This window comes from Gadus chalcogrammus, unplaced genomic scaffold (assembly GCF_026213295.1).
Source record: "Gadus chalcogrammus isolate NIFS_2021 unplaced genomic scaffold, NIFS_Gcha_1.0 GACHA100, whole genome shotgun sequence".
NCBI lineage: Eukaryota > Metazoa > Chordata > Actinopteri > Gadiformes > Gadidae > Gadus > Gadus chalcogrammus.
Window position 1 is genome coordinate 30000 of NW_026613535.1, and position 17412 is coordinate 47411.

A 17412-nucleotide genomic window follows, 5' to 3' on the forward strand; every position below is an offset into this window, starting at 1 on the left:
TCCTTGGTATTTGCCATCCACAATAGAGATGATAATCCAACGCTAATTTAAGTCATGCTCTCACCCTGTATTTCCTTGTGGATACAAGGACACACTTCCAGAGGCGAAAGTGAGTTCTTGTCAGTGGTGGGGAATTAAAGGAATATTTTTGAGACCCAAATTACAGAACAAACACAGGCCATTATATGATTCCTGACATCTGTTTTAATTACATTCGACTAATGGTTTCAAAGGAGCTCAGAAGCCCAACAACATGCCACATTAGCTACAACCCACATTATTGACTTTTCTTCACATTCTCTACTGTTATGTCATGTGAAATGTATATTTTTTGTGTGTATGTGTGTTTACGATTGTTGCAGATTCTGGGAAGAACTTCTTCTCAAATAAAGCAAATGAGAAAGGGTCTTAAAGAAACTGACGTGTGGCCTATATTATCAGAGAGAAAAGATGTGGCTGAAGCTGTCTTCCCATCTGGGAAGCAAGTGATCTGCAGCCCCCAGGTACAATACCAAACAATATACTTTACTGTCCCCATGGGGAAACTTGTCTTTGACTCAAATGATGCACACAAATGGCTTCCTCCATAGGAGTACAAAATAAAATGTAAACTAAGCAGCATATACTTTCAAATCACAAGCACAAATTACACATATTGTCGAACTAGTGATAAGAATGCCAGAAATTAGAATTTTTAACTGATGCAGGTACAAATCAATAAAGGTTAAGTTTACAATGGGTACTCTATCTACGTACATACCGGTACTCTCCATGGAGATTATGAGTTGCTATACTCCTATGTGGAACTACTCTATCAAAAACATTTTTTTATTGAACTGATTTATGTTACTGTATATTGCTTTCTTATTCCTGAGATTTACTGTTCTGATTAAATCAGATTATCCTTTATTGCCAATGTACATTAATATACAAAAAAAGTGTGCATAGACGTACTCAGCAGATAAGAAAGATTTGGAGGAAGTATCTAACTAACAAGTTGTGACAACTAGGTCATGATTGATCACATCATCTGGCCGACTGAGTCAGTCGATGAAGAAGACGAGGACTATCCTCTTGAGACCAGAGCCAAGGTTGGGATGTTCCTCCAGCAGTTCATTGAAACTGGTATGCCATTCCCATATACCTCTCATTATGAAGACGTCAAAGAATGATGACAGTATTTTTAGAATAGCCCACAGCTTAAGGCTACAATTTTGTTTGTAGGATCTACCATTTTCACAGCAGTAAAAATATATGTTCCTGTCTTTGTTCCTTAATTATTTATGCTAATTAAAACTCTTTTTTTGTAGCTCCAGCAGTGTCTCGCTTAAACCTACTCCGGTTTTGGACTGGGTGGGAAGTGTTATCTGGGATGCTGAAAGTGGAGGTTGTGCGTGGGCAGTTCCCCAAATCCTCCACCTGTTACATGTGCCTCCGCATCCCTGGCCACCTCTCAACTTACGACGATTTTAAACAAGCTCTTGAGGCATCCATCGGGACGTGGGATACGGGATTTGGACTTGTATAATGCTGCTGGTCCTTGCAGAATGTTCTTGTTAAATGTTGATGAGTTCGAGCATCTTTAAACTGTTATTGGACTGATGAGGTTACATCTTCATGTTAGAATTGCAAAGCTCTTCTAGAGCTAGGTTGGAACAGTCGAGTTGGAGGCCTATTTGCTTTGTGTACAGACCGCAACGCCTGTGTTTGTTGTATGGAAATGTGAATTTTATTCTAAATAAGCTTTCAGATTTTTTGTTATGTGGTTCACTCTGTTAGCATGCAGAGTATTGTGTTGTATGAATGATGCTGTGCCTAAACTTGCAGCATGTTTACTATTTGAATTCTTGCCAACTGAGTAAAAATGAAAAGCATTGCAGTGGTCTTTTTGAGTTCAGCATTTTATTCCACAATACAAGAATCCCTGCTGTTCTGTTTGAAAAAGTTGACGAATTCCAGCAAGTAATTGCACAATGGAGATCACCTCCCACTTAAATCTATAAATAATAGCAACAAAAAAAACGACCTGGTGTGATGCATGCTTGAGTTCTCTGTGTTAGTTGGACCCAGAACTATCTAATCAATGGGGTGTTGAAGCGTGTGTTTAACAAATTCTAACACCTGTATATACAGGTCATAACCATTTGAATCTGAATCAACTAAAGGGTTGATTGCCGACTGAAGTACTGCCAGATCTTCAGCAGGCAGAGGCGGTTGAAATTCCGGGACCTGAACTCCTCCGACAGTGGCCTCTGGGGTCATCAGGGAACCCTCCCTGTCCAGTTCTCGATTTTGCAGGTCCTAAATATGATGAAATGTTAGTGAAACATGTCACGTTACGCTTGGACCCCCAATCATATTTCAGGAATTATAGTAGTATGCTTGCCTTATGCTAGCCCACAAGTACAGAATACAAAACACTTAAGCACAGCAATGAGGCTACCTCAAGATCTTCACTGTCCTGTGGAGTGTTGAGGTGTCCCATCTGCCACAGCTGCTCTGGGGTGTGGTTTCTCTCCGTTCTGAGGGGATGGTGATTCCAGCCAGCTACAAAGACCTGTAGTGCTGATCGAAGGCGAGGCAGGAAGACGTAATGCACGCAGAAAAGGTGCATTATGTTTGCTATGTCCAAAACACCATCTTCCTCGAGCGTGTGAAGCACATCATAAAAGATGCAAGTCACAGCCATCCACACATCTCGCCACATCCGTTCAATCCTGTAAAAGTACAGATGTCTATCAGGCCTGGGTATTGGCAAAACAACAAAGCTGATTTGTTTAATCAGGGCTGTAGCATAGTGGAATTGGGGCTGTGCTGTGCAAAAGAAACGCTTTCATTGTTTTCTCTTACAGCTGTCTGCACTGACCAGGGCTCAAAATGTTTTTTTTTGTCTTACCGGAAAGGGTAGATGAAATTATATACACAAACACACACACACACACACACACAGACAGGGGCGGCCCCAGCACATTTGGCACTCTGGACGAGGGGGGGGGGGGGGGGGGGCGGGGGATGTATGAAGTGATTGTTGACGGGGGGGGGGGGGGGGGGGTATGAAGCGATTGTTGACGGGGGGGGGGGGTGGGGGGGGTGAAGCGATTGTTGACGGGGGGGGGGGGGTATGAAGCGATGTGGGGGGGGGGGGGGGGCGATTGTTGACGGGGGGGGGGGAAGTGAAGCGATTGTTGACGGGGGGGGTGGGGGGTATGAAGCGATTGTTGACGGGGGGAGGGGGGGGGTGAAGCGATTGTTGACGGGGGGGGGGGGGGGGCGATTGTTGTTGACGGGGAGACGTGGCCGATAAATGATTTTTTTTTTTTTTTTTCTCGCGCATTTTATATTTTGCGCTCCCCCTCTAGATGGCGCTCTAGGCGGCCGCCTGACCCGCCTGTAGGGAAGGCCGCCCCTGCACACAGATCAAATGAAGATAAACGCTATAAAACAATTTTCTTCCGAAGTATATCACATGACCTTTGATTGTGTACACTCTTTCCCGAGATAAAGCTAGCTCGACCGGTTCCACGTCTCTCGAACATGAAATGGGCAATGTCCACATTTTCAACGCCTTGATCTCCACGAACCCTGTAACATAGGAAAAATATAAAGAACCATGAACATCTGCAGCAGTAACACATAGCAGTGATTCAGAAGTAATGTGAATTGAATGGGCATTACGATTTTTCTCAAATACATTTTCTGGATATTAGGGATACAGCATTAAGGAAAACATTCAAAACAAAAAATGAATAAGACGGATGACATTTTTTATTTATAAAAAATAATTACCTTGATGGAACACCATGTAACCGAGTGGCCTCAAGGAAAAAGGAGAATGCTGTATTGGCACGGTTGTTGGTTGCTGCATCCAAGTACAGGACCTGTGTAAATTAACATTGATTAATAACTGAAAAGGCTTATGTACACAGCAATTACAATCAAAAACAACATTTGACGGTTAAATAGGGGAATAACAGATTATATAGTCATAATTAAGGATAATTTGATCTCAGACAGTCAAAGGTTTAGGTCTAATACAATAGGAACAGTCTTAACCTTAATTGTAATGTTAATAAGCATTAACAGGTTCTGTAGGGTGCCATAAGAAAAACGTTATTTTTAGGGCACAGACCACAGAGTGACAAATATATTAGCCAACAATGAAAGGAGCATGACCATGGATGTATTCTCAGCAAAATTTGCAAATTTTTAGTCACTACGTCTCGGGCTACATGACCAATCTGTATGAACAGGTGAGACAGCACAGATAACAGTCTGATAAATGCGTGCAAGGGAAGGCACAGGCAAGTTTACATAACGGTAAGTGCCACACTGCTACTGTTTTTGCACGTTTGCACTGTTTTTGGAGTAATGCATTTGTTTAAGTTGAATAAACTTTTTTTTTTTTACTTATTTTCCAAAGGAGTAGGCTAGTGCAAGTTAAGTAAGCTTTATTTTACATGTTGGTACAATAACAATTCCCCCCCACACAATTCTATGTTTTCACTTTAGAATACAAAAAACATATTGGTCTGTAATTTCCTTGAAAACCAAGCAAGTAGACTCATAATACAAGCCATTTGTTACATAGCAAATCACAATATTGTCCATCATATTGACACTATTTAACCAAATCCTGCAGCACTGTTGCCACCTAATTAGTATGCAACAACTTTTTCTGGGGGAAAACGTGTGAAGCTTTAACTGAAATGAATAATTGGATAATGTATGCATGAAGTACTACCTTTCTGGAAAATCCATCAACTCCACCAAATATTACCAGGTTGTACCTATGAATAAAAGTAATACAATTAAAATATAATAAATGTTATACATTTAATTGTCATGCATGCCTTAATTTATTTACTGTTGTTTAGTACGCATCCATATTGACTCATATCACGCCCAGGAAAATAGATAACCTGATTTAATTTAGCTTAAAAGTCATGAAGACGGAACCTAAACCATACCTGATGAGTTTATGGTTTGTGTCAATGTGCACCAATGCAAGGGGACCTCGTACTGAGTATGATCTTCGTACAGTGCAGCCAAGCCTCGCAAGTCGGGACAGGATTCCAGCTGCATCGACACGATGCATGGAGTCTGTAATCCTCTCCCATTGAACACGGCTACCCATTGCCATGAGCTGTCCCTTTACACTCCTGTACCCTGCATTGGGCATCTGTGTTTTAATAGCTCTGACCATATTATCGAGCTCTGCGTCAGTCATGGTGCTGTAGAATCCTCTCACGCTCAGCCCATACTCTGCCATCCTTCGAAAAATAGTTCTTGGTGATACACCTAATAACTGAGCTATGCATGGCACAGAGAATTGCGAGTCTAACAAATGTTGCAGCTGATCTTTCTCGATTATCATTCTGGGTTTTCCCCTCAAACCCACAGCTGTGTCAAAATAATATTCAGTTGGACTGTTCACAATTGCCGCATGGACCAGCTCCAACAAATGGTTTAACTGCTGCAAAATATCATTGTCTATGTGGATCTGATCAGCAAAAGATTGAAATAAAACTAATTCGTTGCAGCAGACAAACTCTAGGAAGTCCAAATCAAGAGGCTGCCTGGAAAGTGCTTGCTGGAGTCTTGACTGTAGCCGTGCAAGTAACTCCTCCTGAAGGACATCCTGGAAATAAAAGAGCAAAGTAAAGTTGAAATGCGTACTCAACTCATAAAAACAAATAAAGACTGAGTTCTACCCTTTCACACATGCAGCACAGATATTGTCAATGTGAAAAGTATCCAAACTGGCGCATCTAAAAATATTAGATGCGCCAGTTTCATTCAAAAAGTGAAAATATCAATTTTATATTCATTACAAAAAGTGAAAAACTAGGTAGGTCAGGCCTTTCTTTTGTAGATGATGACTACACCTCATGGAATAAAAAATCCAGGATCTCAAAATATTCAAATACTACATAGAAAGTCAAAAAGAATGAATGATACAGAAATGTCAACCTTTTTCAAAATGATGTGCCTTCTATATTCATTGTGCCTATGAATTTTGGATAGGCCTGCATAAAAAATATTTTTATTAAATTATAAATAAAATAAAAATACAAGTATTATCTATTGTCTGTTGTCCACCTTGTAATGCCACTGTTTTGGGTAAGAGAGAACAATAAGAACAGACACTTCTAGTTTAAATGGGTTAGGCCTACATGTTGAATCCCCGCTAGTTTTTAGTGTTTTCATGAAATAGGCTATCTGTAGGCCTATTGGCTACGTGGTCAAATCACCCTATTATTTATGCCATGCGAGCCACAAATTAAAGCTTGGCGAGCCTCGAAGGCCGCGCAATGAATAACACTGCGGGGATACTGACATATGCCCATCCCCGACTCGGACCATTCTCACACCAGGCTGACCCTGACAATGGGTCAGCCTGACATATATCCACCTCAGCGATCGTTTTCGTGTCGGAATTCTCCGGTTAACTATGGACGGAAGGGCTAAACGGATAAATGTCCCTGTATTATATAAGTAGCCTACATAGTGAATAAGGCGACGATTTAGAACGCATACAATATCGAATAAAATTACTCACGTGTCGCCCAGCCATGGTTCCAGAAAATGGAAATCAAAATCAACCGCGAAGGTCTCTTCTTATTCGTGTCATCGGCAGAGCACTGTCAATCACGCACAGCCCGGTGAACGGTACATGTGATTGGAATGTACGTCAGCCAAGAGCAACCAATAGGTTTAGAGCTAAATGGTCCCGCCCCCAGGAACGTTTTTTTTTCTTTCAGATTCGACTGTCAGGAGTTTCAAAACGAGTGGCGTCAGAACACTGCCAATATTCACGTGACTCAAAGCTTGCGCCTGTGTGGTCAAATCTCTGAAAAGGCAGTGCTGAAAAGTCAGTTCTGAAAAAAAGACGTTGCAATGTCGTAAACGTACACCTCTACACGTTTTTAAAACTAAATATTCAACCTTTCAAAACGTATTTCTCAATGTATGAACACCTGTTTGCAGAATCCCATTTACAAGGTTTCAAAACCGGGCAACAATGAAATACACCGTTAGAACAGTGCCAGATTTGAAACTCTGCAAATGCGCTGGTGAAATTGTTTGAACTTTGAAAATATGTTGGTGAAAATGATGAAGAAGATAAAATAGAACACAAAATCATGTTTACAGATGTTTGAATTTTAGTTTTATTTTTTTTCAGGTTATAATCTCCTTTTTCAGTGTTGCAAAACCTTTTTTACAAGGTGTTGAGTTTTCAAACCCAGACTTACAAGCCTTTGAAACTTTTTTTTTCAGGTTTGAATTATGGCAGGAAACTGACTCCATATAAAAAGGAGAGAGTGTTGGGGGGGTGGTTCGGGAAGACTGTGCTCCCCGACAGATGAACTGTCTGAGGAGCCAGCTCTTCCCCTTTTCTCCGAGGCTCCGTCATTTTCCAAGGACATCTCCGACACTGCTCTCTTCCCAGGCTGGGCTCCTGGGAGGGAGGCTTCACTGGACTCCACCCCAGACCCTTCCGACCGGCCGACTGTCTCGAGACTCCCGGTTTCGTCAGAGTCTGAAGTGGAGTCCATCTCTGCTCCACCGGCTGCCTGGGCCCCACCACCCTCTTTCACTTCACCACTAGGTGGGGCAACCTCAGGCCCCTCCCCCTCTCCCCCAATCAGAGTAATTTTTTGCAGCCTGGTGTCTTCAATTGTTTGTGCACCCCCGTCTGCCACTTTCCTTGCATTTTGTTTTACTTTGTTAGCAAAAGATTTCGGGCAATCTCTGAAGAGATGGTTTGAGTCTCCACAGAGGTTGCACTTCCTGCCATTGGTACATTCTTCCAAAGAGTGTCCAATTTCTCTACATTTGCCGCAAACAACCTTGGTACACGCCAGGTGCCCTTGCTCGCCACACTTGCGGCAGAGCTTGGGCTGTCCCTGGTAGTGAATGTAGCCCCTGTTCTCTCCAAGAGCCATCATGGATGGGAGATGTTTCAGGCCCTGGAAGCCATGTGGGTCCCGCCATTGTTGTATGGGGACCCTCCATGAACAGTTCCAGATGCCATCCTCATCTCTCACCTTGGTGGCCTGGGCCCTCACAGTGCAGTATCTTGCCAGCCATATACAAATATCATCAGCATTTACAGTTTCATTGAACATCCTGACGATTACGGTTTTAATGGAATCGTCATTTAGTCTCTCCACTTCAAATGCTGAGAACTGGTCTTTTACCGTGTCGTAGCGTGTCCAAAATTCTTTGAGGGTTGTTGCGGCTGCGAAGCTAACATCGAATCCTTTGTTAAAGGGCAGAGTAAGAATACAATTCAAGTCGTTTGCGGTAAACTTCAGGATTCCTTGGATGTGCTTCCTTGAAAAATCAAGCCGGGACATCTGAATTAAAATTCCATTAATCGACTTAAATTTAAAACGTACACTGTGGTGCCTCCTCATGCCGGAAGGGTTAACCGACATGATGGAGACACCACACTCTTAACAATTTAAGAGGTTAAAAGCAATAAAACAGTGAGTAAACAAAGTAATATAGGCAACAATAAAATCCACTTACCTTATCGTTTAAACGAACTGGACAATGGTCTTCTTGGTAAAGGGTATCAGCAACTGGTAATTGACCCCACTTTACCAAAAAGATGGTGCAATATCCTCCTAACCTGCTATATAATTGCCACTAAATATGCAATATATAAACATATAACGGAGGGGATCACTGTCTTAGCCAAAAGGCCGAGAAGCGATGCACACACATGCTCAGACCAAGAGGCTAGCTTCCCAGACACGTCGCTCCACTTGGCGGTTTAACAGACAACGACGAAACAAAAAAAAGACCAAGCAATCTGTGTGCGTGTTTGTAGCCGTTTCTCAATTCGCGTACTTGTGCGTGCTCGTGTGCTCGTGGACTCATGAAACGTCATCAGTCGTTGCCCGAGCACTGTTCCAATTCGAAGCACGCATCAAGCGAGTACTGTCGTAAAACCCGGAAGTGTTCTGGATGCGTGCTCGATATCGCCGTTTCACCGAGCATGCATCGGAGGTGGCTCGTGTGTGCTTGCTCCCGCTATAAATCCCAGGATGCATTTCGCACTCGCAGCAGTACGAGGGCGGACAATATGGAGAAGACGCACAAGTTACAACTGTAGCTTAAGTTACTCTTAACTTATATATATATTTATGTAATATATAATATATAGGCCTAATATAATAATAATAATAATATATCAATATATATATGCAGAGCCGGATTAACCCAAAGGCAAACTAGGCACGTGCCTAGGGCCTGATCGGCGGGGGGGGGGCCCAGACAGAAGTAAAAAAAAAAAAAAAAAAAAAAAAAAAAATGAAATAGCCAATACAAATGTCCTGCCTACTATTTATTTCAGTGATAATATATCAATATATATTAATTAAGTAAAAATAGTGACGTTGTTTATCTTAACGTTACGTCACATTAAAGGCACCCAGTGCAACTTTCGAGGCTTAAAAATAAACATTCAATTTCTAGTCTTTTTTACACGTAGTAAGTTTCAATAACTCCATACCATTACATACCGACATTCAAGCAGCAAAGATGAGACGTCGTTGTGTGGTGAGAACTGATAGAAAATCGATAACAACAACAATGCCGCCATTTTCTTTATTTTTTGTAACCTACAATAAATAAAGCAGGCTTCCAGTCAATGGAAAAATGGCTTCTCCCCACCGGCGATTGTTGTTGTTTACGATTTTCTATCAGTTCTCACCACACAGCGACGTCTCATCTTTGCTCCTTGAATGTCGATATGTAATGGTATGGAGTTATTGAAACTTACTACGTGTAAAAAAGACTAGAAATTGAATGTTTATTTTTCATTGAATGTTTACATAAAGTTGCACTGGGTGCCTTTAACGCCAATCAGTTAAGTCCGAGAGGAGGTCAGCGGGTCAAGACTAAGCGGAACAATAAAGCTAGCAGGCAGGTCGTTTCTTGTGTAGGCTAACATTCAAGATGCTTTTGGGTGCGGCAAAACATAAAAAGAAAAAAATGAAGAGGAACAAAAGAAGAAACAGCGGGGGGCTTTACAGAAGTTTCTGTCGGGCAGCCGTCCGACAGCTGTGAAGACAGCGGAAGACGCTGTGGCGCCGTCAACATCAGCGCCGTCATTTTCTACGATGAAAAGAGTGAAAACATACCGGAGAGCAACAGTAACAGAAAAAAAACAGAATGCCTTTGCCCTGTTGGCAATTGAGAATAGATTTACAACCTCCCTGGATTTTGAAGACATTATAGAGGACTTTGCCTCATCAAAACTCAGGAGAAAGCATCTGTAAATGTAAGTTTTCCATTTAAAAATCTAAATCTTAATAAGTAAAGTGAATGCATATAAATGAAATGCATAATATAGGGCTATACTTTCTACTATAATGAAATGAAATATGAGGAACAAACCAAGTACCGGTATATTCAAATCTCAAACAGCTGTCTTTCAGCTTATATATACATTTTATTATTTCTCCACAAGATCGTGATGATGCTGTCAAGATGTGTTTCTACTGCAATGGAGGCCTGTGGTGCTGGAAGGCTGAAGATTATCCCTGAGTGGAGCATGCTAAATGAGAGTGTTGGAAAATTGAAGATAGGTGATGCTTGTCCATGAAAATAAACATCTTTACCACTACAGCACACTTTCTCTGACTGCATATTTTATTAGTCTTTGTATATTTGACTACTTATTTAACTTTTCAATTTAATCAACACATTTAATTAAGATTTTCTGCAAAATGCAATAGCTTACTACATTTATCTTTTTTGCTCTGTTTACATAGCAATGCTGACACCGTGACACCTATTGGTGATTTACTGGGACTACTGCCTTAACAATGACACTGGCAATGGATAAGATAAGGATAATTTAATAGCATTTAATAGAGCCGTGTAATAACGTATAAATAATAAAAATCAAAAAATAGTCTGATAGACTGTTTAATATACAACACATGACTTATTTTGGCGTACAAATAACCAACTTGTAACCAAAGACTACGCTATGTAAAATGTGAATTAACTTTTATTAGTAACTTTGGTAAGTGTTAGGGTTAGGTTAGGTTATCGATGGAGGGGGGCCCAAAAAATACAGTCTGCCTAGTGTAGTCCATTTATTTAATCCGGCTCTGTATATATGTAAGGTCGTGTGTGTGTGTATAGCTTATACACATGACAGGACACTCATATCTTTTCAATTGTTATTCATTCAGAATATTTACATTCTATTTGAAAATGAAAGAGGCTGGGATTTTGTTTTACATCATTTGTTTATATTGTTCAGTAGTATATGCCTAAATGAGGCCGTAGGACAGTTAACGGACGAGCAGAGGTGGTGACGTCATCGAGTCCGCTGCTGTTCCAATTGCAGGTACGTACTCGCGTGCTCGCAAGTATGTGCTTGAAGTACAGACTTGCCAAGTACGTGCTAGCAAGTCATCGAGTCCGTAGTACGCGTGCTACGAATTGAGAAACGGCCTGTGTGTCTGTGAAAGCTGGAGAAATAAACCGAGGTCGCTACATCTCTTTGCTGCTGCCTGCTGGCAGTCTCACTATTCCGTCTGCATGTTTCACAAATAGAGTTTGGAGCAGTGGAGGCTTATATGAGACTACAGGTGAAGCAGTGAGTGAACGAAATGTTGAATGTATTTTCTTTCTTTATTTATTATTTATTATGTTACCTTTTTAAATTAGACCAGTACGTGAGTGCACTGAATTTCGTTGTACTTCTGTCCAATGACAAATAAATATATATCTATAACACCCGGAACTCTATTGCAGCCAATGAGCTCGAGTTGAAAAAGAAAATAGCTTACAGCACGTGGTATTCCCCGGTGAAGCAGTCAACGGAGGATTCACTCAGGTACATTTTATCCCCTGCATCGTTTGAAAGTTAATAATTAGACTTTTTTTTTTACGGTTTGTATTAAGCTGTTTCGATTTTGTAGAAAGAGAAAAGATTTCGACCGTATGAGGGGCCGTTTAGGACATAACTAATTGAGACACTCTCACACACATACCTATGAAACACTCTTACACTCACTACTGAAACGCTCACACACTCACTACTGAAACACTCACACATACATACATACTCTTCTGAAACACTTACACATACATATGAGAAACACACACGCATACATACATACCTCTGTGGCATATACACATACATATGAAATGCTTACATTCATACGAGTGAAACATTTATACGTATCTATCTGAAACACTCATGCAAGCACATATTTGTATAAATGTTTCAAATGTATGAATACGTTTTTCAGTTATATGTATGTATGCTCTTACATGAGGATGTGCAAGCGTTTCACATGTAGTATTCATACCAGTAATTTCAGTAGTGACGGTGTGAGCGTTTCAATAGTGAATGTAAGAGTGTTTCATAGGTATGTGTGCATGAAATTCCAAGGTCAAGGTCGGCATTTAAACCGGAAGGCGGGAACAAAGAGTGCATTTTTGAATAGCCAGAGCGCGCCAATCTGAGCCAAAAAACCTGAAATGTCAGTCACGCTCTTCACCGTTGGTTTAGATTGGCTGAAATGTCACGCTCTTCCCCGTTGGCTTAGAAACCGGCACTCTTTGTTCCCGCCTTCCGGTTTAAATGCCGACCTTGGAATTTCATGCACACATACCTATGAAACACTCTTACATTCACTATTGAAAAGCTCTCACCGTCACTACTGAAATTACTGGTATGAATACTACATGTGAAACGCTTGCACATCCTCATGTAAGAGCATACATACATATAACTGAAAAACGTATTCATACATTTGAAACATTTATACAAATATGTGCTTGCATGAGTGTTTCAGATAGATACGTATAAATGTTTCACTTGTATGAATGTAAGCATTTCATATGTATGTGTATATGCCACAGAGGTATGTATGTATGCGTGTGTGTTTCTCATATGTATGTGTAAGTGTTTCAGACGAGTATGTATGTATGTGTGAGGGTTTCAGTAGTGAGTGTAAGAGTGTTTCATAGGTATGTGTGTGAGAGTGTCTCAATTAGTTATGTCCTAAACGGCCCCTCATACGACCGTGTCATAACACGGTCGTTGTGTATAAAGGGAAGGTTACGTTTTTAGCTGCTGGGTAGACTTTAGTCAACCTATCGCCGTTTTGTCGGTGAGCAACCATATTACCCGTGGGAAGTCTCGTTTTAATCGTGGCAATCTAAGCTTTCCAACGGTGTATGGCATTACTATATTCACCCAAGGGTTGTTGAAATAATAAGCTGATTAATGTGTGTTTTGTGACGATAGCTAGGCGCGGCTAACGACACTGTTTACAATAGTAAGGGCTACGTCGCATACCTGCAAACTTGTTGCTTTTCGGCGACAATCAACGTTTTCTTGGTCAATTTGATGTGGATATGTGTTAATATGGGTAAATGTGACTGTTGAGACAACAGCTGATGCGAGAGTAATTGTAACATGAAGCAATTTGGCGACCGTGTTAATCTCTTGACAATCTGGCGAGCTTGTTGTCCTAGGCTAATACACCAACAGCAGATTTCTGTATAATAAAGGGCTACATATTGTCAATCTAAATGATCTGCTTTTAGTTTTACTCATTTATTCATGTTTTACAGTACCAGATGGAACATGCCTACACATCAGTGCACCGTGTGCGACAAGACATTCGGTGAAAAGTCCAACCTGGCGAGGCATCTGAAGATCCATGCAGACGCCAGGGAGACCTTTACCTGTGATGTCTGCGGGAAGAGCTTGGCCACTAAACCATCGCTGGTCAGCCATCAACAGCTACACCAGTACCCCAACATCATTTTGTACCGGCTAGGAGAGGCCAGGCTGTACTGTACAGAGGCAGCAAGGTCTGTGGCAGAGGCCCGCAGCAGCACTGTTGTTGACCCTAAATGGCTGGATCTCAAGACAGCAGAGACCTTTGGAAAGGTCAGCTGGTCATCACGTTCGGGAAGCACGCCGGTCAGACCTTCAGGTGGCTTGTGGAGAATGATGTCGGCTGGCTGGTGTGGCTGCTGTTCCAGTACTGCCAGCAGGGAGAGCAGAACGAGCTGCTGAAGTGGCAGAAGGAGCGACTGCTCCGCCAGACCGGCCTCAGGTCCAGTACCGGCACATCCATCACCAGGCTGGAAAGAGACGTGGTGAGAAGCGGAGCTAAGTTGTCATAAGCACTTTGTTTCACCTGTTGGCTGTGGAAAGCAAATAGCACACACGTCATATCAATACTGATCACATGTGTATTTTATATTTCCAGATTATTTGTTGATGAGCCTGTGACTCCAGCGAACCGGCCCGTTCAGCCCACTGGGTTTGTCGTCCTCCACCCGGCTGAAGCCTGCTGCGCTCACCCCCATTCTGCCGAGGCCTCCTGCGCCCACCCACCTCCAGCCGAGGCCACCTGCTGCGTTGACCTACGGCCCACCCCCTGTGTCGGCAGCACCCATACTGCTGGTCCTCCCCGCACAGCCACAGGCCCCCTCCGTCCTGTTTCGTGGGCCATCCTGCAGCCAGAGCCTTGTCCCTCCTGCACCAACAGTGAAGACATTCATGCCTAACAAGTCCTCAAGGCCATGTGGGGCTTGCCACATGCCAAACTGTGGTGGACTGTGGAAGAGGTACAACCCTTTCAAGGACAAAGTGGCTGGAAGCATGCAGAAAATGTTTTCCTACTGTCCATCCACTAGGAAGTCCACTACCCCTGGCTTTTACAATGTGGTGTATGACAACTTTGAACACTTTAAGAGTGTCGTGGATGCAGAGTTGGACAGGAGGACTGTGTAAATACCTGGAAATGCGTGTGTGTATGTGTGTGTGTGTGTGTGTGTGTGTGAATAACTTACCTCTGTGATGCCACTGTTCCTGTGCCATCTGTAAGAGAGAGAAAGAGGCTTGTTTGTGTGTGTTTGTCTTTGTCTTTGTGTGTGTTTTTTAAAGTGCTTCATTAAGCACTATCTATTTATTTATATCGTTAAAAAAAAAGGCACTTTGCAGATTTACTTGAAGTTCTTTTGTTCGCTTTTTATTTATTATTATTTATATTGCTGTTAAAATTAACTTTGTAGTATCCATTCTGCTCTATGTTCAATATCGAGGCCAATCTTTTAAACCATAATCAGTTCCAATCTAACACAATCAGTTTACAAACCCTTTAGTGGTTGTTCATGTTCAGATAATCTGTGTTTTTGTCATGCATGTTGTTTGTCTTTGTCAGCTTCATGTGTTTGTGATGTTTGTATGTATTTGTCTGCTTCAGTTTTAACAAAAGTTTGCTCAAGAAAACACAAAAGGGAGGAACAGCTTGAGCCTTTATTTGTTGATTGGTCACCCGAGTCTATGGATAATCATGTTCATTATTGCACTTTAGCCTGTACAAGACAATTGTTGATTTGTATCTTAAGTACAAGTGTGTGTGTGTGTGTGTGTGTGTGTGTGTGTGTGTGTGTGTGTGTGTGTGTGTGTGTGTGTGTGTGTGTGTGTGTGTGTGTGTGTGTGTGTGTGTTCTTTAATTGTTGAGTGTTTTTTATTATTATTAATGTTATTTATATGTGCCTGTCCTTGTGATGTGTGTATGTCTGTCAGCTCCATGTTTAACTAAATGTTTGCAAATGGTAGTACATGTTTGTCTCTCGTCTCATGCTCTCGTGTTCTCGCCTGTAGATCTGTACCTAGTCGTGGTGGGCGAGCTTTTAACTAAAATGATCTTGTTTATATGGATTGCCTTTTCAATGAAACACATTCTGGTTGAAAAATAAAAGTTGTAAAAGTATTTTGGAGTCTCAGTGTGCTTGGGTTTCAGAAGGGGTGGGGTATTGGAAAGAAAAAACACACCAAAGAAATTAGAAGTCCTTGTGTCTTCACTCCCGCAACCAGAGGTGTGAATACACCCCCACTGTGATGGCTGCACTCCCTGTGTGGTCAAAACAATGAGTTCTGTGAATGGCTCTTATTATTTTTCTTAATTCAGCCCAAAAATGTAACAATTTAACACTTTTCCACTTGATTGTATGAATCTCATCAGCTACATCCACTCAAAGTATGAAAATAATAAACAAAACATCCAGCAGACTAGTGGATTTTGATAATCTAGGCCTTGCACATGAAATTTCTGAAAATAAAACCACCCACCAGTGGCCACCAGATGGAGCCGTCCGTTTTGATCCTCGATCCTTTTGGATCGATCCCAGTGTTGAGGGATAGGGACTTTGGGGGGTCATGAGCCATTCCCAGGCGGTCACCCATCCAAGTACTAACCAGGCCGGACCCTGCTTAGCCTCCGAGATCAGACGAGATCGGGCGTGCTCAGGGTGGTATCATTCATAGCTATTATTTCTTTGGAACAACATGATCAGGGGAGAGCGCGAACGCAGTCCCCCACTACCAGAAATTATGCAATCGAGATTCCCACATTTGGAGAATTCGCACGGGTCAGCAACAGCCTCAGTGCAATGGCTGAGCCTCGCTATGGGTGAACCACCTTCTTGATCATAGTATCTCCCTTGCCAGGTAAGTATGAGTTGTACACGTTCAGGTGGGCTGAACGATGCCCACGCGTGTTCCCCAGGAGAACGGTTGCAAAGCATTCGGAGATGTCTAGACTTTAATAAACACTGTAGACCGCCGGTATCATACACGATGACAGGCGAATCTGAAATCAGCGTGATGGAAGCATAACGAAAGGAAACCTGGAGGTCCGAGTTATCGACACGCCACAGAAATAATCCTTTTTTCTTTCTTAAACAACAGAATAGTGGTGGCGAGATGATGCCTCATGAAACGTCAAAGCCTCGCAGCCAGGTGAACCATCAAAGTGGTTCGACCTCGAAGCTTCAAATGAGTACGCTAGGGACAAGGAATGAAATTATGATGAAAGAAAGAGTTTCCTGTGATGATGTGATGTTTGCTTCGTACAACATCAAAACGTTTAAGAATTAAAGTCATTTCAGTGATACGTGTGAGTGTGCCGTTCATAAATATCTCCCGAGCTCATGGTAGAGAACAAATCATTTGACAAAGGTTTTAAGTCATCCCGGGCAAAATAGATTGTCTTATAACTACAGTAGCCTACTAATAATTGTAATAATAGAACTGCATGATGTCTGAGAACGAGTGTGATTAATTACATAGCCATAAAAGTGATCTTGGAACTGGGTAGGGTCTTCTTTTTGTAAAAATGTGCCAATTGTGAACCCATATCGCGGAACAGCCCGAGATGAAGCCTCGAACGTCACGCGCCACGTCATTTCGCCTATGTGATACGGAGCTTCGCTGGGGGAGGAGCCGAGGGACTCGACACACGCCCCGATGCCTCGACGCAAACCATAACATCACTACAACAGAATATCGTTGGAGTAATTGTAAACAGTGCGTTTATGAATTGTAAATGACACTTTATTGTCTACAGG

At 42.0% G+C, this 17412-nt stretch overlaps 1 protein-coding gene and 1 non-coding gene across 5 annotated transcripts; both read right to left on the reverse strand.

Annotated features, from left to right (window-relative positions):
• Positions 1-605: 605 nt before the first annotated feature.
• LOC130378702 (uncharacterized) lies at positions 606-8724 on the reverse strand. Of its 4 annotated transcripts, XM_056585407.1 has the most exons (7): positions 8536-8724; positions 4968-8337; positions 4742-4787; positions 3787-3878; positions 3472-3582; positions 2444-2717; positions 606-2301 (listed from the first exon to the last, which is right to left on the reverse strand). In XM_056585407.1, the coding sequence occupies exons 2-7, from the start codon at positions 5372-5374 to the stop codon at positions 2077-2079; spliced, it is 1155 nt and encodes a 384-aa protein (XP_056441382.1). In that variant the 5' UTR covers positions 5375-8337; positions 8536-8724; the 3' UTR covers positions 606-2076. The 4 variants fall into 4 exon arrangements, 2 of the variants coding, with proteins under 2 accessions (XP_056441382.1, XP_056441381.1); XR_008894849.1 differs by having other exon boundaries at positions 4968-8721; XM_056585406.1 differs by having other exon boundaries at positions 4968-8724.
• Positions 8725-16356: 7632 nt separating this feature from the next.
• LOC130378709 (U1 spliceosomal RNA) lies at positions 16357-16521 on the reverse strand. Its single transcript, XR_008894854.1, has one exon. It is a non-coding gene; the product is annotated as a U1 spliceosomal RNA (small nuclear RNA).
• Between the last annotated feature and the right edge of the window lie 891 nt (positions 16522-17412).